The 26,822-nt window shown below is 35.3% G+C and overlaps 1 protein-coding gene and 1 long non-coding RNA gene across 2 annotated transcripts; both read left to right on the forward strand.

Annotated features, from left to right (window-relative positions):
* The first annotated feature begins 706 nt into the window (after nt 1-706).
* Nucleotides 707-20,035, forward strand: LOC149540182 (multiple organellar RNA editing factor 8, chloroplastic/mitochondrial-like). The gene is made up of 4 exons (XM_089801336.1): nt 707-1,242; nt 1,583-1,680; nt 1,780-1,845; nt 19,450-20,035. Exons 1-4 carry the CDS (start codon nt 842-844, stop codon nt 19,752-19,754), a joined length of 870 nt encoding a protein of 289 aa, XP_089657462.1. The 5' UTR covers nt 707-841; the 3' UTR covers nt 19,755-20,035.
* Nucleotides 20,036-20,907: 872 nt separating this feature from the next.
* LOC149540183 (uncharacterized) lies at nt 20,908-22,248 on the forward strand. Its single transcript, XR_016356368.1, has 3 exons — nt 20,908-21,236; nt 21,346-21,443; nt 21,597-22,248. It is a non-coding gene; the product is annotated as an uncharacterized LOC149540183 (long non-coding RNA).
* The last annotated feature ends 4,574 nt before the right edge of the window (nt 22,249-26,822 follow it).

Here is a 26,822-nt window from a genome sequence, read left to right on the forward strand (position 1 = left end):
ATGTGAGATGAGGAAGACTAGGATACTCCTATGAGAAGCTATGTTGTGAACATATAATTTATCATGTTTATATAGTTCCATACATTACATTTTCATGGTCCATTAAATATGATTTTGTAACCTTTGTGTAAAAGATAATTTAATAAGAAATTTTAGAAAATATGAATAAAGATCATTAATTTTCTTATCTAACTACTACAAGTCACCACCAAATATTAAATATCACATTTCTAATCTTTGGAAAAGATAATTTAATAAGAGACATTAGAAGATATGAATAAAAATCATTAATTTTCTTACCATAAAAATTTAGAAATTTAGAATTGAAACAGAGCTATGAATAACTCCTAAGATATAGAGAACAAAAATTTACATTTTCTAGCTTAAGATATAGAGAAAGGAAATTTACATTTTCTACTCTGCGATATAAAGAACTGAAATTTACATTTTCTATCCTAAGATATAAAGAACGGAAATTTGCATTTTCTACCCTAAGATATAAAGAACGGAAATTTACATTTTCCCAACTTTGAGAACCCTCCAACAATGGCAGTATTGGAAATTTACATTTTCCGAACTTTGAGAACCTCCACTGGCCAAAGCTTTATCTCTTATAATAATAATAATAATAAAATAATAATAGTAATAACCCTAAATTTAGTAATGTTCGGAATATAGAGAGTTCTAGAGTAAGCTCTCAAGAATTAGTGTAAAGTATAGTTTTTTTTAAGGATCGACCCTCTTAAACCCTCATCCAGAAATATTGGTCTGCTTGATGAATGCCCGTGTAGGGTTTTAGTTTGTCACATCTACTTTGCAACTCAAGTTTCCTACAGAGAAAATGGTGGTACTGGTGCGAGCAGCCCTGTCATTGAGGGCAACTCTAAATGTCTGTTCTTCTAACAAGGTTTCACTATTAACAAACAGAGCTGGAAGTCTCAGGGGCTTAAGGATTTCTTCACATTCATTTCAAGGGTTCCGCAACGGGCGCTTTCTCGGAGGGATATCAATTCCGCAACCTGTTATACTACCGGCTCTGAGACGCTATGCAACAATACCCACTACATCGTCGGTGAACGATCCGTCGCCGAACTGGAGCAATCGTCCCCCAAAGGAAACGATTCTACTCGATGGCTGTGATTACGAGCATTGGCTTATTGTCATGGAGCCCCCTGAGGGTAATCCTACCAGAGATGAGATTATTGATAGCTACATCAAGACGCTGGCACAAGTCGTAGGAAGGTGAATGCTTCTAATTTTACTGTTTTTGTCCCAACAAAATTGCTCTTGTAGTTTTGTTTATTATGTGCAGATGGGGTTTTGGTTTTAGCATTGAGGCATTTATGATCGTTATTTTTGTCTTGGGTATTGGGGAACAAGCATAGGTTTGACTAGGTTAGTCCAAAAAACATAAAATCTTTGGTGTTGGGAAGCTCCATAGTTTTGGCTATGTAGGTGCAGAAGTGCAGCAAAGATGAACTCTTGGGTGTTGGGAAAAAAACATAGGTTTTGTTGTGTGAGTGCAAGATAAAATCGGGCATTAGTGTGATTTAACATGTTTTTGATTGTTTTGATTTTACAGCGAAGATGAAGCCAGGATGAAAATTTACTCAGTTTCAACAAAGCATTATTTTGCTTTTGGGTGCCTGGTTTCAGAAGAGCTGTCCTACAAGATCAAACGTATGAGTAGTTCTTGGATAATAGTAGCTGTGGCATTTTTTCAACATCTTTAGGAATTATCTATGCAAGTTTTGATGAGTATTTTGTCGTTATTTGTAGCACTTCCCAATGTTCGCTGGGTGTTGCCTGATTCGTATTTGGATCCTCGGACCAAGTCGTATGGAGGTAAAGAATGTTGTCCGACACTCTAGTGTTATTATCTTGTCGACAAATTGTGATATTTGTTCTTCCCTCACAGAATAGCAAAAGTGAAAATTGTATAACAACGATAAATATATTATTTTCAGATTCGGAGCTAATGAAACATCATATAAGTTACAACAGTGAACGCTAATAGCAGTAATTTGAACTTAAATTCCATTGTTCTAACTTTAAACTGAAGCTATCAAACATCAAAATTTTCAATATGGCAATAGAGTCAGTTGTTATTGTCAGTTGCAAAAGAGATTTCAAGTGCAATGTGCATGGTCTGGTATGGTGCGGTATTATGTGAAGTGCAGAAATACACTTTTTCTAGGTTGTGCTTGGGGTGCAGGCTTCTCTAGACACGGTCTAGCATCATTTTAATTATCGCTGTCATGTAATGTGGTTGCTGTGAGATAACCCTGACAGGTTATTGCCTCTTAAAAACCAAAAAAAACTCAACTTTAAGGGTTAGACATTACGTCAAACACTTTGTGGACAAACTCTGAAACCATGAGAATAGCTCCAACTATATGAGTTCACAAGAACCAAACTGGATTGGGACAATTTTTCCCAATACTGATCATGGAATCTTTAGATTGAAAATGCATAAATATATTTACCAGCAATACTCAATGAAGGATCATTTATAAACTGAACCACAGAATATAGAAAGTTTAGATAACTGAATATGTTTAAACCTGAATCCGCTGTTTCATGCTGCCGCCAATCTTGATAATCTGCTATGCCCCCGTTCCAAATGTTAAGGCACGATTTCCCCAGTCGTTCTAGCCAGGTTGCGAATAAATTGTCTCTTGCAATGAGCGATACTTTGTCCACGGATTGACCAAGATTTGCGATTATTTACCTCTAAAGCAATGGCGCTGAATAGACTGCCGATCACGCTGGAAGATCATTCCCTGAGTCCAAGGGTTCGCTCTTAGCCTGTCCACTGCGGCCTATGATTTGAGATCGTTCTCATACAACGTCGTTGTCGGAAGGTAAGGTGAGTTTAGATCTGTTCCTCTCCCACGCGATCCTCCTCCCTGAGTTATCAGAACTCTACACCGGGGGTTGTCGGTAAGCTAGACCTGTAGCAATCCGGTGCTTCCTTGTCTCGGCCGATAACGAACGTCCTTTTTTCCTATGCTCGGGATTGGGACTGTTGGAGGGCGGTAAGTCTGGATGATGATTTTCGGCCCTGTCTGGAAGGGGTAATTGTTCTGAGTTGAGCTCCCGTTAATTCCTCCAGACCTGCAACAGCTGACACCTTCTATATGATATCCTAATGACCACGAACTGGTCTTAGATCGCAGAACTTTGTCCAGATGAAGTGACAGTGATATCACTCCCAAATTCGCGATGATTCGGATGATATTTCACACCCTCAAAACCGCTTATCCATGGGAGTTAACGTTCCCAAAGATAGTCTGAGAATTTGCAGACCAATGGCTACAAATCGCTCCAATAGAATAGAAATCGAATCCACAAAATTGCCTGCTTCAAAGAGAGCCCTATGTCCTCTATTTATCTCTTTGCCGGGAAGTTTCTGGAAATTATCCGGAATCATCTTGCACTACAAATATTAACTTTACAAAATTAAATAATTAACTTTATAAAGTTAGAATACAACCTTTATTTAATATTCGAATGAGTAGGCCCCGCTTACTTAATTGGAAGACAAAATCGACCCTCTTCCCATAATTATTTGCCTACGAGAGTCAATGATAGGCAAATCCCCTGTTATAATTATGTTGCTAAGAGAGGGACATGACATGCTGTATGCTGTCTTCTACTAACTTATGGAAATTTGTCTCTTCTTATTTATCTATATATGTATATATTAGTCGTCACCCCTCTTTCTCCCAAAAATAGCCCTTAAATTCCTCGCTCTGATATTTTTTCACTGCTGTCCTACCATATAATTACAGGGATTTTGATTAAGCTTCTTTTAAGTTGCGATAAATGATAATGTAAATGAGGCCACACGAATGAAAGGATTGCTAATAGCAGCAGCACTGCAAGCCTAACGTGTTAGGTATGCAGCGACTGTGATTGTGTTCTCCAACTGTGCATGTGTTGACTGGATGTTCAGCTAGGTATACACTATGGTGTATCTTGAATGCTAGATAGACTCTAGAGTATGCTCTACAGCATAGTGGAGCAGGCATCAAATGCTTGTTCGTATTGGTTGAAAGAAAAGCAATTTAAAGCTTCAAGTAAGCGACCAATGTTCAATACATTTTGTGCTATTGTTAAGAGTTTTTAAAATATTCTCTGTTGCATCAATTCTGTTATGTTGTCTGGTGAATGTGAAACACCATGTATTTAATGGTTGTTTGTGGTTAATGTCAACAAATAGTCCATGTGGACAGAAACTTGGGTTTAATTTAGTTGGAAAAAATATCATAGTAGAAGTACTATTGTGGGGTTGAAACAGTTTAAGAGAATTTTAGGAAACTCTAAAAACATGTTTGATTCATTTACTATATTATTGAGCTTATTATTAGTTTAGGTTTTGATTTGCAGATTTAGTCTTTTTTTTTGGGTGGTTTTGGGTTCCTTCATTTGAAATATAAAAATCTGAATATATACATATTTGTAGTAGTAATTAAGTTTGTAGTACCACATAACATCATATAAAGGTAAAACCATCATAGAATATTTAATTATAAAATACTACAATGTGAATTAGTCAAATTCCAATGTTACAGTAAATATTTAATTAAAAAATAATAATGTCTAGTGTCACAATTATCCATTACCAGTTAGGCATCATTGTCATATGGATCTTTTTAGTATCAACACCATTCATATTAGATGATTTAGATACTAGTATATAGGAAGAATCACAAATAGTGCCATTAGTAGAGAAATTATCATGCACGTTAGCTAGCCCTGTCTTAATCAGCAAGTGGAGCAATTTTGGAGTGGTAGCATCTAAGTCAGCAAGATTTGGGTTGATACACTAGTTCCTTGTGACCCCTTGTAGCTGCTTTGCGTGGAAGGAGGCTTAAGATGGAATGTGCACACACCAAGTCCTTCACCTTTTTTGATTGCAATTAACTTTATTAAGTGGATGGAATATATGTGGCAAGTATTCTTGGATGCAAATGAACTAGAATCTTGTTAAGTCAAAATTAGATAGTTATAAAATAGAAGTTAAAGTAATAAAATGTAAAATACAGTAGTTTATTTTCTATAATTTGTGACAAAGTTTTGATTGCAATAGGTTGTAGGCATTCGAATGATTGGTCACACTTAATGTAAGCAGCAATCTTAAGCCTGTATTGAAGAGTACCATTCCTAAAGTCATTGGAGTGTACAAAATACATGAACTTGAGTTTAATTGCATCTCACTTGTCTAGAACAATGGAGCGTGTAGCTCTGCTTTGCACGTTATGTTAAATTAAAGATATTTATATGGGTAAATTTTTGTCAACACAAAAAGAATCTCAATAGTTTAACATTTGAGTTTCAATAAAAAGGCAGGAAGATCAACAGGGTAGTCTATTGTTTCATCTCTCTTCAATGGTTGTGTAGGTGTTTGGAGAAAGTTTCTTAAGATTGAACTCTTTTTGCATTTGTGATGGTCTTCATCTTCCCAACAGTTTAGTCAAAGCCATCATATATCCCCCAAAACAATGCTTACACATGTCAATATAATGGATAATCCTGAGGTGTGCTAGATGAAAATGAAGGGATTTTCAACATGATTTTGTTAAGCATCATCTAGGATACTTCACTTAGTATTTGCTGTCTTTGCAATGCTAGATTGACTCTTATGGATGCATTTTGGTTGATGGCCATGTTAAGAGTGCCTCTCAAACTCTTGCAAGTTTTTTCAAGACAATTTTGTTAGAGGAAAAATTGTTCCAAATAACCTATTTCAATAATTAAAAAAGATTCGTTACTTCTAAAAATACATGACATAATTAAAAAATATATATGCTCTAATTACAACAATATTAAGTATTTAATAAATTACATTGCTTTTGATCAAATCAATATTGGTGCCATTCTGTAGCATAAGGTTGAGAGAGTGTACTACACGAGTTATTTAAAAGATGCATGTTCTTCAATTGATAAATTATTCACTTTACTAATGGTTTAATAAATTAGTCCCAATTCCTCAATGGTTTGATAGAGGAAGTTAGTGACAAATGCATCGTCCTTCACCTTTCCATTGGAATGCATTGCCTTCACAAACATTGCCCCTTTAGGGGACATTGTAGTGACATTGATTCATTGTATTTTTTTTGCATCCCTCCATCCATTGGGAATGACAAATGTTCCTATATCAACTCATGCCATTATCTCAACCCAAGCATTGTTTATGTGCTTAAATGACTCTTTTACGAACTGCACTTCCTTTTTAATAAGGTGCAATGAACTTTTTTCAAAACTGAAGTGTTTGTACCCTTTTGGAGCCTCATTGATTACTTCCACTATGTGCTGCCATTATGGAGAGCAAACAACATTGAGAGCCAATTCATTTGCATAGGCACATCTTGCAATAAGCTGATCTCACTGAATTCATTGTGCAATGTTGATTCCACTAGTTGCTTTGATCTTGTAAATATTGTAGGTTGTTCTTTAGGTGTGGTAAAAATTGTTCTCTACAAGTTAAATATTAGATGGTGGTAGAGAGGGGGCTTAATTCCTCAAGATTTAATTTTGTTAGCAAATAATTTGCTGATCTTACAACTAATTTCTTGTATTTTTTCTTGGTAACTAATATATGCTATGGTTTGCTCTAATGGAAGGAAACTTTGATGCACACCCAAAACATACAACACAAATGGGCTTTCCCTGTATTGTATGAGTTTGAATGCTAAACATCCGTTACAAATCAAAATATAACATAATGTCCCCCTTTTCTGGAACATTTGAAAATCAATTGCCTAACCCTATTTATATTGATACTGACTATTGAGGGCTTAATACAAGTTATTGAAGTAAATTTAATAATTCAAAAGGCTAGTCAATAAGAGACGAACTGGCAAAAGGACAAAGATAGTATTGGAAAATGAAGAGTCAGGCAGAGGGATATGAAAAGTCCCCAGGTTTTGTTTAAAAAGGGGAAAAGAAGCTAATTTCAGGATGCTTGGATATACATTTGGTTATTTGCTTGGATATTGATCTCTCTTGGAGAGTCAATTGGAAGCTTCGGCTTTCAACCCGCTTGGAGGATGAAAATCCACAAGACAAAATACAATTGATGAAAACCCATCGTAGTGGAGACATCATTTCAGGTGGCTCACTAGTGCTTCGTTGCATCTCTTGTTTTAGCATCTTCAATCTGACTGTAATTCTGTTTTTAAGATTAGATTTTTTGGTGATAATAATAGTTATTATATTGCTGATGTATAAAGAAATAACAAACCTGAGATTATTGGAATCTGTTTTATTGGATTAATTGCTGGTTATTTGTTGAATATTTGATAAATTCAGTTGCAAGTATTTTCTGTTCCTTATTCTGTGATTTTCATTTGAGAGTTTGAAGACGATACCCAGCCATGGTATTACGTATAAGTGGCCCCTTCCCTCTACCCACCTATGTAATCCACTTTGTTTCCGTCTTCCCCTCATATAAGATTTGGTTATAGCCCACAGTTTGCAAACTTTCAAAGTCGCTGAGCACTATTTTTTTTTCACGAGTGTAATTCTTGCATTTTTATAGGCAGAAAAAAAGTGGATAAAAATGATGATGTGAGTAAATGTTGGTTAAAATGTGTCTTTCACATGTTTTTCACTATAAAACCGTGCATTGTCTTTTTTGAGATGTCAAGTTTTAATTTAATACATTTTGTAATTGAAATTCATAATAACAAATGTGGCTTTGAGAGGTTTTAATTAAGTGATAAGGCTATTCTTGGTGGGAACTTCCATTGAGAATCCGACAAATCTCACCCGTCAAATATTTAGTGGGTGGCGGGAGGATCGAGAAAGTAGCGCCAACTAGCAAGGTTGTGTGCAAGAGACAAGACATGTCTCATGATCGATAAAGATTATTTTCCAAGCTTCTTAAAAGGCTGTAATGCCTTCGGGAAAACGAAGTCCTTGGCTCGTTCTAAATTCTAATTTTAAGTTGTGTGCATGTCTTTTGATTTAACTAAAGTGGACTTAAGTTATTTATAAGTGAACATAAGTTATTTTAAATTAGGCACGTCTTTTTAGGCATCGTAAGTGATGCCTAGCTAAGGGTCTTAAGTTATCCCCTCTTTTATGTTCTTAAATGACTTAATAAAAACATATGACAAAAAATCAAGGTGGAGCCCAGCTTGAAAAAGTTTCATTGGTGCAGACTTTACATTTTTTTTTTGGATTGTTGGATTAAGAGGTGGAATATCAAGGGCGGAGATTGATTGATCTTTTTTGAAAGTTCTATAAAACAGCTCATTTAGAGCTCATTATATGATGAAGATTTTTGCTTATTGCTGCTGCAAATTGGTTTGAGGATTGAAACTGTAAGTGTCAAAATTTGTAGCAGCGTTCGAGACCTTCCTCCAATGATGACTTGCAGTCTAGTTCTTACAAGCTTTGTTTTGTGTGCCTTGAGTTCATAACTCTGCAGTTCTCTGTCAGTCGAGCTCACATGTTCATGTTTCCTGTCACTCCTGTTCTGTTCCTACATTCCATCTCTTTTGTTTCATGCGGAAGATTTATCATTCTAATTGTATTTGACTTTGTCCATTCACTGAGATGAAATGGTGACTAGGCATTATATTATTATCTGGCATAGTTTGACATGTCACCATTTTTGATTCCTAGCTGGCTTCCTCATGTGTGGTTGGCTTCAATGACAGCAGTATAGTCTTATACTTAAGTTACGATTATGATTTGGTATTCCATATGAGCTCGTTGATTCCTCCATTGAAGATGTTAGTGTTATTGTAACTGTCGTCACTTGGGTGAGAATGAACACTCTTCCTTATGGTGCAGTTATGACTCTGTTGTATGGGTCGGTTCATATTGATGTAGCAACAGTTCTTGTTTGTATCTGCGTTGTTGCTTCTGTTATTGTTCAGTGTTGCCTATACTGTCGGGTGTGTGTTTTATGGAGCTGTGTACCAATTCACGGCGGCAATTCCTTCAGAGAACTGAGATAGGAGATTGGGTGCTTCTATTTATTGTTGTCATAAACAATTTGCCATCAGTATTCTAAAGTTTTTAATTGATTCTGCATTTTAGAAGCATGGCTATAAGTCATTATATTTCACAGAATTGTATCTTTGTGAAGGAACTCCTTCTTGCATACATTATTCCTGACCTGAGAGGGAGCATAATTTTAGTAATATGTTTTTGCAAAACTAGTAAAGATCCTATATTTTGGCGGGCTGGGTTGTTTACCTTGAGTAGGAGTGCCTTTTCCAGGATAAAATCCTTGCTGTTTTGTTTTCTGATTTTTTGACTTCCCTCGCTCATTTTTAGTTCTGGGCTGCAAGTATTGGTCAGGTATGGAGGCCAAAATGAGGACAATATCAGTTTTGGAGACTCAGATATGGGGGCATTCACTGCTGCAGATCATCCATTTCGGAGTTTATTGAGAGACTGCTGCAAGGAGCAACTAGAACAGACTGTTTGGCAGGCATTTTGGGAGCAGATCATCCATTTCTGAGTTTTTTGAGAGAACAAGGAGCAACTAGAACAGACTGTTTGGCAGGCATTTTCGGAGTCTAGTGCTTGCCATTGTGGACAACTAGGGTTTGATCAAGTGCCTAAATTTATGTGTGGTATCTTTGTGCCTAAATCTGTCTATTTTCGTGTCTATATCTCAGAAAAAATTAGTGGAAATCAGACGTATACCTTTCTTGAAAATTCTGGGTTATTTTGTAGTCATATGACTTAACATCAATCAGAAATTTCTGTTTATGGTTCTATAATTGATCTGAAATCTCAGATGTAACTAGAATAATTTGATGCAACGTTCATTTACAGATTTATGCTCTAGTTCTAAAAGTTTTTGTTAACAGACTTGTGCCCTAGTTTGCATATTTCATTGTTTTTTTCACGGCACTATTCTCGTTGGAGAGGCTTCCACCGCTGAAGTGGAAAACATCAAAGCCACTCACCAGTTTACACAACCACGTCTGGACAATATATGAGTATGGCTGAATCTGAACATTTTCTTTTTTAGTACTAGCAAAAATCTTGCAGGCTAAGATCTCAAGAATTTTGGGTATCCAAATTTCTTCTTTCCCATCCAAATAACTTGGGGCACCTTTGTTCAATGGGATCAGTCAATCAACTTATTGGAATTATCTGATTAAAAAGAGTTGGGATAGAGCTTTCTTATGGAAGAATAAGTGGCTTTCAGGTTGGAGAATTGTGATGATAAAAGAAGTCTTGGCTCCATTCCTATTTATGTCATGTCATGCTTTAAACTCACACAAAATTGTATGCAATCTTGAAGGGATCCTCAAAAGGTTTCTTTGGTCAGGTGCAAAGATCATAAGAAAATTCTGCTTATTAAATGGGAAGATGATTGTTTAATTAGGAAGGAGGGAGGGGTAGGTTTGAGGAGGACCGAACATCGAAATTTGGTGCTGGGTGCAAAACTTTTATGGAAGATGTATAAGCATCGAGACAAATTATGATGTAAAATTATGAGATATAGATAATTGGAAGTGATGATCTCATTAGAATCCTTACAATTGCCAAGTCATTTGGAGATTTCTTTTGGAGAGCAAGAGTATCATTTGTAATCATGTATCATGGAAGATTTAGAGTGGTAGAAGAGCCAAATTTTGGAGAGATTCTTGGAATGGGGAAGTCTCGCCTATCAAGCTTTTTGAATGTGCTTATTGGGTTGTTAAGGTTGAACTTAGTGCAGGGGATCAGGTGGCAGATTATGTCATATGTCAAGACTAGGGTATGGTTTTTGAAAGGATGTGTGTGGAGGAATTTCTCCTCCCTTTGTGGATTCGTTTGGGCTCAAAGTTGAATTTGCTACATAGGATCGTGTGGCTGATCATGTCATATCTCAAGACTGGTTAGGTATGGTTTTTGAATGGAAGTGTGTGGAGGGATTCCTCGCTTCCTTTGTGGATTCGTCCAAGCTTAAAGCTGAGCTATATAAGAGGAGGATTATCTTGTCATCAGAAGAAGATGAGGTGGTGTGGTGCGTGGCTGTTAAAGCAGGTTATGAGGTATTAATGAGAAAAGTTGAGCATTCAAAGTGGCTAGACAACTTGTGTTGGGATTTGAGAGTGGCTCTTTGGATGGGGGCATTCTTATGGGTTGCTATGCATAGTAGAATTTTAACAGGGGAAAGACTATTTAATCAATTGATATTTCTGGTCCTAGCATATGCCCTCTATGTTTGGATTGGTTGATGATTTCTATTCACTTATCCTCTTCAAGACAAGATGGGTTATTGGACTTTATGAGGAGTTGGCCAATAGGCCATAGACATTCCATATGGGGAAGTATTTGGGCGGTGAGTCCCTCATGTTCGGTGTACAGGATAGGGAAGGAGAGAAATGGAAGGATCTTCAACAGGAAGGCTTCCTTTGTTGAGTAGGCAATTGGTCAAATTCAATAGGGTATTTGTGAAGTAGTGAGTTCAAAAATCTTTAGGAAAAATATTTTGTTTTTGTCTAATTGGGATCTCTAGATTCAAAATACTTGGACAAATTTGAAGGTCCGCTCTAAGATTTCACCGAAATCTTTTTATTTTATTAAAGGATGTGAGGTGGATTCCTCTTGTTATGGGTTGGTTGAAATTGAATATAGATGGGGTATCAAGAAGAAACGAAGGGGATATTGGTTTTGGGAGTGATCGTAGACAACACGAAAGTCTGATTTTTGGCAATGTATGGGTTTATATTATTTGCTACTACTAATGAGCCAAAGTTGGATGCTGTGGAAAGGGGCATTTGGCTGTGTATAAGCAAAGGCATCAAGAAAGTAAACGTTGAAAGTGATTTGTCCTTTTTCATCAATGCAATAATCGAAGGACATGTGACTAGTCAAAAACTTAAAAGCAGGACACTGAAAGTCAGCATAGGCCCGAAGCTCTTGGAGGATATTGCAAATTCACACACACAGATATATATATATATATATAGAAATGCTAAACAAGTTGTTGATTCACTTGGCAAATAAAGGGATTGTTGAACAATGTGTGGAAGCATGTTTGAATATATATAGAAATGCTAAACAAGTTGTTGATTCACTTGGCAAATAAAGGGATTGTTGAACAATGTGTGGAAGCATGTTTGAATAGTGAAGAGATTTGGTGATTGATTGATGAGTTCATTCAACTTGATAAAGATAGTGTGTTTCTTCACAATAGAAGATGGCTAAGGTGACTCTGTGTGCTTTGCAGATACCTAAGTAAGTTTAAAGGGAGAGATTGACAGTGGTGTGGCAAAGGATGTATGCCTTCTCATAGTCCTTCCAACAAGCGTGTTGCAGTATTTGATGCATTTTGTAAGTTTATTTCTTGTGATCTTAGCATTTGGACAACACTCTTTTCAGCCTTGTTTTTATCATATTGTCTAAAGGCTGCACCTACACCATGGTTTGAAGAGATTGATAGTAGCATTTGGTCCTCTTGTTGTTGGCCTTTGAATTATTTGAGTTCTAATTTGATTTAAGTCCTTTAGTATTTATGGCGTAGCAGGTTGAGTGTTCTACACACTTATCTTATGGATTTTGATGCGTTTGACTGACTATGCAGAAATGAATCGAGGGAAAAACAATGCAAAATATTGTTTAAGATAGAGGACAATCAAATAATGGATGCTACAAATCTGATGGTCAATGCTAGCTTCAATACACACACCAACATGATGGGGAAATCTTTAGTAACTTATTTTATCCTATTGTACCAACGATCAAGTCTCAGGTAGTGGGCTTCAACATTGGTAATTGGTTTGGAACCTTCAATATTGGGCTCATGAACTTGTTTTGGCCTCTCTATGTATTTTGGAAATGTGTAGGATGAAGTTTGAGATAGTAAGGAGAGACCGATTCAAATAGGAGATAATACTAAGACTCCCATGAGCATCATTTGGGCTGAATTTTAGAGGAGTACACAACATAATGAGTTATGGAGGCTCTATAGAAGATTGTATGAAGAGGCATCTCTATTCTCCCAAAGACAAGTCTTCAAGCTAATTAATCTTTGGACTTATTTTTACAAAAATGTCTTAGACATCTGTAATGCTCTATCGTTATAGGATTCTAGGAGTTTAGAGGTTTTGCTTAGGTTATGGTTTTAGATGTCTATGTGGGTCTTTTGCAAAAGCTTAATATAATCATCCTTTTGCATTAATATAGGGATCTAGCCCCATAATTGTAGAAGCTTACCTAAAAAAAGTATTTCTTTAATGTTCAATAGATAAAAAAAATTGTTTTAATTATTAGATATGTTCATATGAGAGATATAATTTACAACTAGTTTTTAAAACTTGTATAAAATGTATAAAAAATAGAGATTTTTACTATAATAATATATAATTTATATTAAAATAAAAAATAGGTGTCGCTTGTTATCATACTTTGACAACGTGTTCTTATTTTGAAAATTGTATTTTAATAATATGTAGAAGATGGAAGATATGATAAAATCGAACTTTGAAATTTAATATATGTAAATTTTAGGATTTTTTAAAGCTATTTTGTTATGTTTTAATTTTTTTAAGGTTTTGTTTTATTTTTTTGTTATGTTTTAAATATTGATTTTAATTGGTATCAAAATTAATAAAGCTTAATAAACAATTGTGAACTAAATATGGAAATAGAAACTACCTAAAAAGTTAAAGACTAACTAAGATGACCATTAAAGAAACATTACAATATTCTAATACTTCTCTTGTCTATCTACAACCATTTGGGATGCAGTGTTGGTTTCATCCCATCATTTCTCCATCCCTAGCCCTTCCGTGGCCTAAGAACACTTGCCTTATGAACAAATGGTACACTAAAGATTGTAAGGCCTTTCACTGGACCTTGTGGTTTGCTTTTGTGCTCAACCACCATTCTTATACCACCTTGAAGACCTATTGCTTTCTCCTCCACCATAAGAAAAGCCTTTTCATTTCCCATTGCGGATGTATCATTCAAGCCTCTCTTTGCAGCTTCCCAAACTCCTTTTGGCATACTTTTTCCCACCATATCTACCTTTCCTTTTAGCTTGACCACAATTTATTGATCTCCCATTCTTTTGTGGTTGAAGACATCTCTATTAAGCACTCTTTCTAGATCATCACCCCTAACTATCACCTTTTCACGTACATCATTATTAGGGAGGCCGTCAAAATGTGTTTTTAATTTGAAAATTATATTTTAATAACATGTAGAAGATGGAAGATATGATAAAATTGAACCTTGACATTTAATGTAAGTAAATTTTAGGATTTTTTAAAACTATTTTGTTATGTTTTAAATTTTTTTATGGTTTTATTTTATTTATTTTGTTATGTTTTATATATTGATTTTAATTAGTATCAAAATTAATAAAGCTTAAGAAACAATTGTGACCTAAATATGGAAATAGAAACCACCTAAAATGCTAAAGACTAACTAAGATGACCATTAAAGAAACATTACAATATTCTAATACTTTTCTTGTCTATCTACAACCATTTGGGATGCTGCCTTGGTTTCATCCCATCATTTCTCCACCCCTAGCCCTCCTTGTTAAAGAACACTTTCCGTATGAACAAATGGTACGATAAAGATTGAAAGGCTTTTCATTGGACCCTGTGGTTTGCTTTTTTGCTCAACTACCCTTCTCACACCACCTTGAAGATCCACTGCTTTCTCCTCCACCATAAGAAAAGCTTTTTCATTTCCCATTGTAGACATATCCTTCAAGCTTGTATCTGCTGGTCACCAAAGTCCTTTTGGCATATTTTTTCTCCAACATACCTACCTTCCCTTTGAGCTTGACCACAATTTACTGATCTCCCATACTTCTGTGCTCGAAGACATCTTTATTAGAGCAATCTTTCTAGAAAACTATGAGTTGTAGCAACACGATGGATGAGGAGGGTTTCTAAGCTGAGTTTTTCAAACACGACCTCACTATTCTTGGCTCCTATTTACTCGATCTCTTCAATCATGTTGCTCACGCAGGTTTTCCGCAATCTTGGTCACATAACGTTATCCATCCTATCTAAAAGGTGGGTCTTGCCTCAGACCCCAGTAATTACAGGACTATTATGGTTGGGCACATGTCCAAACTATATGCCATGATTCTCCATATTTTTCTTTCTAGAGATTTGGATCAACGTCACATTCGTGCCAAGGGTCAAGCTGATTTCAGTCTTGATTATTATACCATGGATCACATCTTGACTCTTTGGGGCATTATTGAGGAGGGGCACCACCACTTCTCAAAGGTTTACTGTTGCTTTGTTAACTTCTACAAAGCCTTTGACTTTGTCCTGAGGATAACTCTTTCTTAGAGGCTTAGAGACATTGGCATTTCTGAGACTCTTCTAGTGGCTATTATGAGACTCTACAAGATGGTTTTGCGTCATCTTGAGACCCCTTCTGGGTTCCTAGACTTCATCAGGAGCACTATTGGGGTTAAGTAGGGCTGCCCCATGTAGCCTATTTGATTCAATATCTACATTGATGCGCTGGAGAGGCTTCTTTAGGGTCATACTCTTGAGGGGGATGACTTCCTTCATCACTAGGTTTTGGCTTTTATTTTGCTTGTTGTGGATGATGCTCTTTTTGCCTCATCTTTGCGGGTTTGCAAAGATAGTTGGATAATCTTTCATCCTTCTGTGAGTTACGACATTTGACAATTAATTTGGGGAAGACCAAGGTGTTGCACTCAATAATTTTCACCTCCATTTCTTTTTAAGGGGTCTGGAGGTGGAGATCTCTTCCTCCTAAACATACTTTAGGGTCAAGTTCTCCGACCCCCGCTTTAGTATGACACCTACCCGCCCTTCAACTGCGGCTAAATAAGGGATAAGGTTTGTGAGAGGTTTTTGGCACCACTTTCAAGACACTTTCCAAAATGACACTTACAGATACTTACTAGACCTACTGTTCTCTATGATTTGGTGGTATGAGGCCATTCCTTACTGGATTCCTTCTGTATTTCCATTGAGTGGTTTCCGATTCTCCTTCATTGGCACATTATTGGGTAAAAGCAGTCCATCCTGCACAACATTTTTTTTTGCAAAGTTTGGGGCTTGCCTCTTTAAGCTTGATGCCATCTTTGATCTGGTTTGGTTCCTTCATCATGTTCAAGGCTTTGGGGATTCAAGTGTATGGCATGGCTTGTGGTTGGTTTGCTGAGACTTCAACCCCTCTTGCATCCATTGGGATTGAGATGGATCGCCTCCCTCAACAGTACAATATTCTCTTGACACCCCTCATCTTCTTCATATGACATATACAGACAATCCGTTCATACTATTTGGGTTAAACCCTAGAAGTGTCTTTGCCCAAAGATGACCTTTTTTGCAGAGCACTTTCAGGAGTTGGACAGATTTATTGTCCACCTTTCCTACTTATCCTACCACTAGTCACATTCCCTTCTGATTCCCTTCAGATCCTCTTTGGTTCTTTTAGAGTGAGTTCGCATCGTCTTTGGTGTGAGACTGATCATCAAATAGATAGAGTGCACAAAATTTGTGGGCTTTGCAGCATCGGGTAGGTTGAGTCTCAGGAGCATTTCATCTTTCTATGCCCTTTATACTACAAGATCAGAGGGAGGTCTTACTGTTTCTTCACAGAGGCACTATCCCTCTCCACCTTCTTCAGATACTTAGATAGACCAGAGGTGCCTTGCCCTTCATCTTTAGGAAGCCATTAAGCTCTGAGATCATGAAATCCAACACTCGCATCCTGCGATGCCTCAGTCTTGTCAGTTCATTACTTCCTTCTTCATAGGGATACACCCAGCATGTCACACCAAGTGTTGGCTTGGCCCCGCTTGTTCCAGATCTGTGAAGCCCAATATAGGCTCCTATCAGTAGCATCTTCCTCTTCTTGGATCACCCCGAGGTGGCCCAGGGCTCTGGCTAACCGCATGGCCTATTCTTTAGTTTTGGGATTCTTCATATGGCTGTTCAGAATCCTTAGCGGTATTTGGGGGGTTTTCTCTTGGCCTCTTTTTTTTAGTGGTTGTTCTCTTTCTTTGGGCACTGTTTGGTATCCCTGCTGTAGGGTGGCCATTTTTGTTGTTCTCAGCAGTCCCAATGATCCCTTTTGTGGTTTCTTGTGGGACATTAACAAATTTATCTTTTCTCAACTAGGATCCAACACAAATAAAATCAAGAATTATGGTTGCAAATAACATAAAAACACAAAAAATATCTTATATTTGGTTTTTGAATATGAATCACATTGTTGAGTGACTTTCATAAATGCCTTACAAGCTATTTTACCATAGGCCCAACTTACTAACCATTAGCTACCTAGCACAACCAATAAATTATTAAACTAATACATTATCCCTCATTCCCAGTCACTCAGGTGGTGGAAGCATGATCACTCTACTAGAGAATTAGTCAACATCAGTGCCTAACAAAACGAAACCAAAACAGGACACAGCAGACCACACTGCAATAGTAAACTAGAACATACGCTTCTGAACTAAAAAGCAAATCATCGACTCCTGTATCATTTCTTACCCAGGAGCAATCTGCAAACATTGTTAGTAGCAAACCAATGAGGTCGTAATTATTCTGAAATCCAAACTTAATTTTTATAAATCAACAAAAATGACATGGTTAGTGAAAACAAACTTGATTGCAGGCAAAGCTTTGCTGGGGTAGCAACAGGGATGTGAAGCAAGTAATACAACAATTAATTGCAAGAACAAATTCAACATGAGTAAAATAATTAACAACTTCTAGAAAACCAAAACTGACACAAAGGATAAGGAATTCCATGGTCAACATTGAGTGCTGCACAAATACAAGGTGGGTTCACCTGCAAAAGGAAAGACTCGTAGGAGGATCAACCTTTTTTGCCATAGACATTACACCATATCATTAAGCAGACAGGGAAGCATATCTGTGCTTGCTCATCCATCCTACCTGCTTTACCACAGATTTTAACATGGAGCTACCTCTGAATTTAACTGCTTTATATGCATTGGTGATGAACAACTCTATGGGGAGAAGTGTAGTCCAGATTGTAATGTATCTGCAGAGTTATGTCAAATTATTAAATAAGAAAAGGCAGATGAAACCAAGAACCACTTTTTCATGAAGTTGGGAAAGCTAAAATGGTTTGCTAAAGTTATTTTATAAGTTCTACAAATTTATTTCACAAGATGAACTGGGGACCGTTGCTGCTCGTGACTCAGAGTAGGCTGTTGATGCAAGTGGCAAGCAGTAACATTCAGTGATGGGTGACAATTACAAACCATTCTCTTATCCAATGGCTTTCTCTGCTACTTGTTGAAATTTGTTCATTATGCATGTTGAATGTTGGAGGAATTGGTATCTTATCTTGTGAACTATATCATTCAGCTATTGGTATCTTATGAATTGTATCATTCATCTATTCCAATTTTTCTGTGTGGCCATAGATCGTTATGCAAAATTTTGAGACAATTTTTATACAAAATTGATATACCTGAGTTGGCCTAGTGGTGGAGAGCTTGTACTCTTGAAAGAGAGGTCACAAGTTCAGATCCTGCAAGGGAGTAAGTTATGTACGCTTTGTATGTAGTGCAATTAGGTACCTCCCGCATGGAGTACAAGGTAGTCCCGTATCAATGTCACCATATGTAGACCGAAAAACAAATAGCTGGTGTGGTGGGACTATAAAATGACCTTTCCTTTTAAATTTCTTTATAAATCTGCATCTATTTCTTAAAAAACATGCAGCTATTCTAAACTCCGTAGAGTGGGTTTAACCATGAAGGAAACTCCGTAGTTAAGCGCGCTCAAGCTGGAGTAGTACTGGGATGGGTGACCTCCTGGGAAGTCCCGGTGCTTCATCTCTGTGAGCATCAGCTAGATCCAGTGAGTGCTAAGTGTTCCATTTATTCTCATGAGAGATGGATTCATGTTGAATCACTACTCATGAAATATGGGTCAATGAGCTTGAATCAATAACTACACAGTTAAATCCTGATAGCAATATCACAATTTGACTTGCTGTGGAAATTATCTCCTACTTATCAATATTCTAAACCAGCTTTTGTTGTTTTCATTGCCCATAGTATGTGGTATGTACAGCTTTTTTAGTTTTCCATTATAAGATACTGTATAAATTTCTTTTGAACAAGACATTACTTTTCTGTTGTCTAAATTGTTGACTGCTGTTTGCACTTGGCAATTTGAAAGTTGGAACATTGTGGCAAGGCATCACAAAACATCTTGGTGTGATTGTTATTTAAGATGCTCGACTTGATTTGTACCTACATTTTGGGTTCTTCCTCTTAATTTGACGAATCTTGTGTATTTTATGAATACGAAGGCCATGGCTGTCAACATAAATTAAATATACCTCATTTTTTTGGCATTTTATCGCACATATTTAGCCGCTTATATTAATTTGTGGTAATAATTTTAATATGTTTACTGTGTTAAGTTATAGTTGCTTTGATTGTATGGGGCATGGCTAATTTCTAATTGGAATGTTATCTTTCAGGGGAGCCTTTCATCAATGGACAAGCAGTACCCTATGACCCAAAGTACCATGAGGAGTGGGTGAGGAACAATGCACGTTGCAATGAGAGACGATCTAACGACAGGCCAAGAAACTTTGATCGGTCAAGGAACTTTGAGAGGCGAAGGGAAATGAGGAACAATGCTTACCAGCGGCCGCCACCCCCACCTCCCCCACCAAGTAATATGGAACGGCCAGTACAAAGCAATCCACCTCCACCAGCAAGTAATATGGAACGGCCAGTACAAAGCAATGCACAACCTGGAAATTATAACCAAGGTTATTAAGATATATAAGTTGTCATGCCACAAATTGGGACAAGTAGCTTATAAGTTATAAACAATCTACACGTATCTATGACGGTCATGCAAAAACATGCTATCTGATAATGGATTTTAGCATTCGCTCCGGCAATATTGCAACAAATTTGTTCCATATATTGGCACCCATATTCCAGTAGGATTTTCTCAGATGTCTTAAGAATGATACTTGGTTTTCAATTGTAGGTTTATGGTTTTTGTAGGCTATTAGAAATAGATGCTTTCCAAGATGGATGCGTTATCTGCAATTTAGTTTTTATTGTCATCTGTAGGAAAATAACAACTATAATTACACGTAAATTCTCTGGACTCTATAACTCACAAGCTGTTAATGGTCTTGTCTGATTGCATGCTTTGCTGCCAGTATTAGTTTGAGTAATGGTGTTTAATGTTCGTGATTTGATGTATTTTCCACTTCGTTAATAATGAATTTGGCTCTGAAGGTTAGATTTATGGATGTATTTTCCACCTGCAATCATGAGCTGGCTTAGAACGTAGATTTAAGAATGGAAGTTATTACGCGGAAGGCGTCCCTTTGCAGAACTATCAAAACGTCTTTTCAGAATCAATGTACAATATTTACTTAAATGGTTTGCAAGACGATGAAAATCATCCTGGCCGTTTAATTTGTCCCCTGCAATTAGGTGTATCCAATTCACAAGATGTCTTGTCTGATTGCATGCTTTGCTGCCAGTATTAGTTTGAGTAATGGTGTTTAATGTTCGTGATTTGATGTATTTTCCACTTCGTTAATAATGAATTTGGCTCTGAAGGTTAGATTTATGGATGTATTTTCCACCTGCAATCATGAGCTGGCTTAGAACGTAGATTTAAGAATGGAAGTTATTACGCGGAAGGCGTCCCTTTGCAGAACTATCAAAACGTCTTTTCAGAATCAATGTACAATATTTACTTAAATGGTTTGCAAGACGATGAAAATCATCCTGGCCGTTTAATTTGTCCCCTGCAATTAGGTGTATCCAATTCACAAGTTTTCTGTCCTGCCATGACAAGGGTGACATGCACAGGAATGTACGAGTTGACTATTTACAGTTGCTGCAATTTTGGTTAAGTTCCCATGAAAATCAGTATTACTGGCGCAGTGTTCAAATTTAATTTCTTTTACTGTCCACGACAAGCGTTTCCCTTTCTAAAATTAGTGTTCGTTTCAGAATGTTGTTGTTTTGCGTTTCTCCTCTAACAAGAGTGATTCAGAATCCTGCTTATATTAATTAATTTTGTGACATGTCTGTCACGCTTTCCACCATCTTCTCCAGCCATATCAGACATCTGTGCAAACTTTACCAACTTTGTTGTATTATGTAGTTGTTTTCTGATTGACCACGCTTTTCTCCTGCATCCTATAATTATCTTTATCTTCCTATCATCTTAGGGAAATTACATCAGTGAGAATGCCAGTTGCGAAGAAAGGGAAAATAAATTCAGTTTGTAAGCTTTTGTTCTCATCAGTTTTTATTTCTCTCACCACTACGTCTATATATGTTGCATATCGGTGCATTATAATTAATCTTCCAACTCATTTATTGTTTTTTTGAAGGTCCTCCTCTAACGTGATACTCATTTCTAAGGCTCCTAATATTTATGTGGAATTAAGAACGACGTCTTACAGATTTTTGAAGAAACTTGAATATCCAGGTACTTGTTGTTAACTTCTAATTTATTTATTAAATAGTGTTTAGAAAAATTTGATGCTCTAAGGGTTGAGAAACTATGAACTTTTTTGTTCTTAATGAAATGTGTGTGATACCTTCAATTTTTACCTAATTTGACAAATACCGTCCCTTATAGTAACTGGAGTTTCTGATTCTGGACGCGGTGTGAGATAGAATCCAGAATCTCCTATATTCCACGAAAATCCCTGCAAACAACAGGAACATCAGAAACTTATTCCTGTGTCAAAATTATCGAAAACCTTAAACTCTTCAGTTGTCGTTGTCACGGAAAGGCATCCCATGTGGACCGCAGACTTCAGATTTCTCCTCAGAATATCAGCTGACACAGCAACTCGCTTGCTGTCACAAAGAGTAGAACTTTCCCTTGTTTTGAACGTTTTCACTATTTCTTGCCATAGATTTATTTATCTACGTATTTGTATGGATCGGATTCACTCAATATTTTAGGAAGCATTTTTATGATTCCTTGTGTTATTATTAGTTCCGCTTATCCTACTAACTATACCATATTTGTCATTCCCCACGCGACTTCATTCTCATGCCATGGTATATCTGTTACAACAGGGGTAGGGGGCTATAATTAGATATTTCTGACCACTTACATTGAATAAATTGGTCATGGCTACCACAACCACATCACTGTCAAGATTAATGTACTCGGCTTCTCTATGAACCGTTTGGATCAGTTAGAAGTCAAATTAAACACACAATATTAACAACTGTTTCTTACCATATTTGGCTTGACAATTAATATGTTAATGTATACTCCGAGTATTGAATGTGTCAAATTGGATGTTTGTGCATAATGGGAAGTGAGGAGAGCACGAGTAAATTCTGTAGTGTTCATCCTACCTATCAGCATATATTGGCCGACATTTATTGGGTTTCAATTTTAAATAGTTTTTAAAATGGCCAAATTTTATATTATTAGACAAGTTTTTGTTTTAAACCGATTTCAAATAGTTTTTAAAAATTTAAATTTCTACATTTTATTTTCTAAATTATATTTTGAATTTTTGATTTTGGTTTTTATATTTTTTAATATTTTAATATTGTTAAAAAATATATAGATTATAATAATATTATTTTAAATATAATTAAAATTATATAACATTATTATTATTTCAATTTTAATAAATATTAAAAAGGTTTGTGATTATGATTATGATTATGTTTGGGTTTAAAGTTTTAATCATGATTGTAATTAACGTTTATATTAGGGATACAGTTGTACTAAGTGTTTAGATTTACATTATAGTTATAATAATGTTTAGAATAGAGGGCTACATCATCGTTACTATTATGATTAAGGTTACCATTTTAATTAGGGTTAGGGTTATAGTTTATTGTTTCTTGTAAACTTTAAGATTATGATTTATAACAATGGAGCATGGTCAATCTTTGCTATGAAATGTCCTTGAATTTAAACAATTTTCATTAACTTTTCATAAATCATAAAATGATCTTTTATTGTAAGTTAGTTTTAAAGTTTCCACATAATTACTTCAATGGGCTTAAAATTGGCCTATAGTCAATCTTTGCTATAAAATGTCGTAGAAGATAGAAAAATATGGTATGTTCTAATATTGGTAAGACAATAAACTAACAAATAAAATTGGGTTATATATACGTGAAGACTATATAATTTATTTCTTTATAAATGAAGACTATATAAATGTGATTCTAAAAAAAAAAATTTGATTATATATAATTTTGGTAAGAATTGACATTTTAAAAAGTAAATATGATTTTGTATAAGTTTATTCTTCATAAGTGTGATCTGTATGGAAACATATATATATATATATATATATATATATATATATATATATATATATATATATATATATATATATATATTATAGCTAAGAAGTATGTGCAGAAATAGAAAAACAACAGACATTAAGTACATTAGTAAATATAAATAATGAGTTATCATTCCATTGTATGTTAGTTTTTAAATTTCCCTCATCATTACTTCAATGGATGTAAAATTGGTCTATAGTCAATCTTTGCTATGAAATGTCGCAGAATTTAAACAATTATCAACAATAAGGCAACTAATCTACACTATATAATAGAAATTTACTAGCTAATTAAGATACTATTACTCGTAGAAAATACATTGATTGAATACATCATTATCCTGTATAGTTTAATAAACCTCAATGGTAATAGTTATGTTTTATTCACTTGTGGTATTGGTAATATTTTTTATTTTTTATATTTAATTCAAACAATAACAATGAAATTAGTGAATCATGAGTGCTTCTAGCTGCAATCTATTTGATTCCATCACTAAGCTCTCTAAAATGGTTCCAATATCAATACTTAAGGTTTTCATTTAGAAAAGTACAACTATTCTCATGTTTCAATTTTACTTTGTGTTAACCATTACTTTTAGTTTTATTTGTAAAAAATGTGTTTGCAATATGTGCTTTTATGTTTAGTTAGTATCATTATTCATGAAGCTCAAAAATTAGCTTTGTGCCATGATCTTGCAAAAGTATCTTTTTTGCAAAAGTTATAGCACACATAATTCAAACAAAGCTTTTGATATTCCAGATTCTACATTTCAAACACATCAAGGTACACATCAAGTACACCTATTTACATAGCCCATAACTTACAAATGTAAAAAACTTGATAGAAATTATCTTTATCATTATTTAAAAAATAAAATTAACTACTTTTCAAAATATTAGATTTAGAGAATTATATTGACATACACCATTGAAATGATTATTGTATATTCAAATTCATAAATATATTTATTACATAAAACGTTCTTTTTAGTTTTATATTGCATTCATTATTACATTTATATTTACATATGCTATTTATGTTTCCTACTTTCCTTTATAATTGTAGATACTACAATTCATATTTTATTCAACTTTAGGTGGCAATAACAATAATTACAAAAAGGAAAAGGCCTCAACATCTGGCCTACATTAAAGTTGACAAAGCAATGACGCACAAATATGATTGTTTTGAGTGTGATATGCCTTGTGACAATGAAACTTTGCTAGAAGCACTAGTGCGAATAAAGAAACAAAGGAAGATATGGACTCCAATCCGTAGGAAAATAGTTACAACATCAATTCTGTCTCGCTCCTTACCAAAGCCAATAATGCGACCACTCATAAATGTATCTCCACTTGATGCATGCAAACCAAAGGCATCGGCTTCTATTTCACCAGAAATAGCACCTGAAATCGTGGCAAACAAACAACTACTACATCGTGTAGCCAGTCCAGGATATAGGCTTATACCATCAGACTTAGAAGGCCAAGAAGAGCCCATAACAGGGAGTGATTGTAGCTCTGAATAGACACAATAAATGTGTATCTGGCTATACCTAAAAGCTTGTTATGTTGTTGAAAATGATATAAGAATTATTATATAATATAACACATTTCATAAATAGTAACTATCAAATAATTAGCTACCCACTTAAGCTTATATGCACATGGAGCATATCATTGTCAATAGTGATATAACTTAAAGTCAATTATGTTGACATTCAGTCAAGTTTGCTATTAGTGACAACACTTATTCAGATTTTGTATGGTTATCGAGCTCTTGAACAGTCTATAGTGTTTTCCATGTAGCTCAGTAGCCATCGAGCTTTACAGTTCAAACCAAGTAGAATCAGTCCGTGTGAAGTCCAGCAGTTCAACCCCAACATTTCAGTGGTTACCAAGCTTTGTAGTTTCTACCGAGTTAGCAATTCATGTGAAGTGAAGTTAGTGTTAACCGAGCTATGTGATGATTAGTGTTTACCAAGTGTAGTCATGATAAACATGTAATTCAGTTTATAACAAGTTCCATAGTATTTGCCGAGTCACTAGTGCAGACCGAGTTCAAGACTACTTTGAGATGATTAGTATGGACCGAGCTTCTACTTCTACTGAATGCATGACGATGCTGAGTAGTGATAGTGGACGTTGAGTATTAGAATTTCACCAAGTCAGTCTTTAGATTCTGAGTATCTACATTTGGGCTGACTTTGTAATATTGGTGTTAACTTGTATATTGGTTGACTTTGTAATTTTGTAAATTGGATATATCTATATATATATATATATATATATATATATATATATATATATATATATATATATACACATATACATATACATATACATATACATATACATATACATATACATATACATATAGTATCATATCCAAGTGTGGAATAGTATAAAAAATGTGAAGCAATGTGAAGAAGCATGCGAATGTGAATCAACAACAGATAGAGTATATTGAAGGCCATATCAGAAAAGGAGTAGCAGTGTCATATCTATCACATAAAGGTGATCAACACTTTAAAGAATCTCTATTAGCAATCTAGTTGTGAGTTAGAGATCTACTGTTTCATCCTAACAAGTGAACTAGTCCAAATCCTTTAATAGTGTAGACTTTAACAATCTTTTCTTAAATCTCTTAACAGAGTGCATACTTCATTGTGTGTTTGTAAAAACTCTACCAAAGCGGACCTAGCAGTCCTAATTGCTCCTAACAGGGTAGAGCATCAGAAGTGATCATTGTAAGCCTTAACAGGTCAACTTTATGCTGCAGTATTGAAGTTTTGTGGGTATCATCCCCACTCCAGTTTTACTTTCTATTTGGAAGGTTTCTAGGTCACCAAATTATTGTGCTCAAGTGTTATGAATGTTTTATGTTTTTAGTTTCTCATGCATTCAGTTAGATCTGATTTGATGAACTAAATGGTGATTGGATTATTGCAATTAAGATCTAAATTTGGTAAAGTTTTTGAGGTTACTGATTCACCCCTCCCCTCTCAGTAACCTAGCTAGTCTTGAATATTTCCAACAAATTATGCATTTGAGAATAATATATCACATTATTTTTGATATACTTGTTACTGTGGTAGTGAACACTTTGAATGCTTATCTTTTTTACAAATGTTTACTAATCTCAATATATGCTACCCTAAAAAATTACTTAATACACATTTTTTTAGGAGCGAAACAACCTGGATGTAAGGACATCGATAACTGCAAATGAAAATGTAAAAATCCTAACAAAGATTTCGAGTTGTACCCATCTCAGAAATAGTAACTATCAGCTAACTACCCACTTAAGCTTAGACACACGTGAGCCATATCCTTGTGAATAGTGATGTAACTTAAAGACCATTATGCATTTTTGACTAATATATCACATTAATTTTTTTGTACTTTTTATTGTACTTGTAAATACTTTGATTGTTTTTTCTTTTAACAAAAAATTAGTGATCTCATAATAAGATGGCCTAAATAAATACTTCTTATTACGCATTCTCTTTCAGCAAAACAACCTGGACATAGTG

This window comes from Cupressus sempervirens, chromosome 9, assembly GCF_028749045.1.
Source record: "Cupressus sempervirens isolate cs-2001-9-10 chromosome 9, ASM2874904v1, whole genome shotgun sequence".
Lineage (NCBI taxonomy): Eukaryota > Viridiplantae > Streptophyta > Pinopsida > Cupressales > Cupressaceae > Cupressus > Cupressus sempervirens.